At 38.1% G+C, this 1,453-nt stretch overlaps 1 protein-coding gene across 2 annotated transcripts in view; it reads left to right on the plus strand.

Moving 5' to 3' along the window:
- gnb3b (guanine nucleotide binding protein (G protein), beta polypeptide 3b) overlaps positions 1 to 1,453 on the plus strand; it is a 7,892-nt gene that overhangs the window by 3,550 nt on the left and 2,889 nt on the right. For both annotated transcript variants that reach the window (XM_014011326.1, XM_014011325.1), the window contains exons 4-6: positions 154 to 217; positions 437 to 593; positions 669 to 735. In XM_014011326.1, the coding sequence (XP_013866780.1) occupies positions 154 to 217; positions 437 to 593; positions 669 to 735 (288 nt within the window). The remainder of the gene's footprint in view (positions 1 to 153; positions 218 to 436; positions 594 to 668; positions 736 to 1,453) is intronic.

Raw genomic sequence — 1,453 nt, forward strand, 5'->3', positions numbered from 1 at the left:
GGGCACTAGGGTGGCCAGCTTATTCTCAGGGAGGGTCATGGCCCCCCCTGGCCCCCTCCTGCTGGCGCCCCTGTTCCTGACATCTTGTGGACAGAAATCGTTTTTCTGTCTGACATTAAAAACCTCATCAGGTTTGTTTCATCTCTTTCAAAGGCAAATGGTGAGTGCATCGCAGGATGGAAAGCTCCTGATCTGGGACACTTTTACTGGGAATAAGGTAGGATCACACTTAAAATGATTCATTTTTACCTGAAATTACACATATTTTAATCTGAAATCTGCCAAACCTTTCAGTAAATCTCAAGCAGCAGATGTAAAACCAAAAACAAACAAGTTTCTAAAGAGAAAAAAACTTAAATGATTAGCTGGAGTTTGTTTCTTTTCAACACAACGATGAGTAAAAATCTAAAATAACAGCTAACCTTCCTCCTCTCAGCTGGTAGCCGTCCCTCTAAAGTCGGCCTGGGTGATGAGCGTTGCCTTCGCCCCCTCCGCTAACCTGGTGGCCAGCGGGGGTCTGGATAACATCTGCACGGTCTACAACGTCAAGGCTGCCAGCCCCAAGACCCTCAGGGAGCTGGACGCACACACAGGTCAGGGTTTTTTGTTTTAAAGTTCCAGTTCCAGAAGATGAAAAAACAAGAAGTTAATGATTCTGTTTCCTTCAGGTTACTTGTCCTGCTGCCGTTTCCTCAGTGATTCTGAGATCCTGACCGCCTCTGGGGACACCACCTGGTAGGTTCATCTGCAAACAAAGTTCAGCTGCAGCAGCTGTATTTCAAATAGGAATGAGTCATACTGGAAAAAGAGAGAAGTCCAACTTTAGGCAAAATGTTTGTTGGAAAAAAGAAAATTTATCTTTTTTTCCTGGTATTTTACTAATTTCTTCCCTCCTTATTTACATACTTTTCAGCTTTGATTACCATTTGTCACATCCTAAGTGAACCTTGCCTCGGAATTGTGGAAAACTTTACCTAAAACCAACTTTAAATAAAAATTTGGCAACTAACCTTATTTTTCTGTATTAATTGTAGCTCTGTGGTTGTTATACTTATCTTTGCTTTTTTGACCTTATGACAGTCAGACTTTATTTTTTCAATCATTTGACTTGTCCTAAATATTTCACACATAATGGGCATTAAAAAAATAACTTTGACATATCATCAAAGTTGTAAAGTAACTAAGTGCAAATACTTTGTTACTGTACTTAAGTATCTGTACTTTACTTGAGTAATTATTTTTCAGCATAATTTTTACTTTTACTTATTACATTTTTACACAATTATCTGTACTTTCTACTCACTACCTTTTTTTAAAAAGGTAAGAAGTAGAAAGTTGTTACTCCTATTTTATTCCAAGTTGTTATTACTTAAAAAAAATACTATCCTGATAAAATGTGTCTCCTGGTTGGATGAGAAGTGTAAATATATACCATTCTGACACAGTATTATCT

The sequence above is a fragment of the Austrofundulus limnaeus genome, unplaced genomic scaffold, assembly GCF_001266775.1.
Source record: "Austrofundulus limnaeus strain Quisiro unplaced genomic scaffold, Austrofundulus_limnaeus-1.0 Scaffold79, whole genome shotgun sequence".
Lineage (NCBI taxonomy): Eukaryota > Metazoa > Chordata > Actinopteri > Cyprinodontiformes > Rivulidae > Austrofundulus > Austrofundulus limnaeus.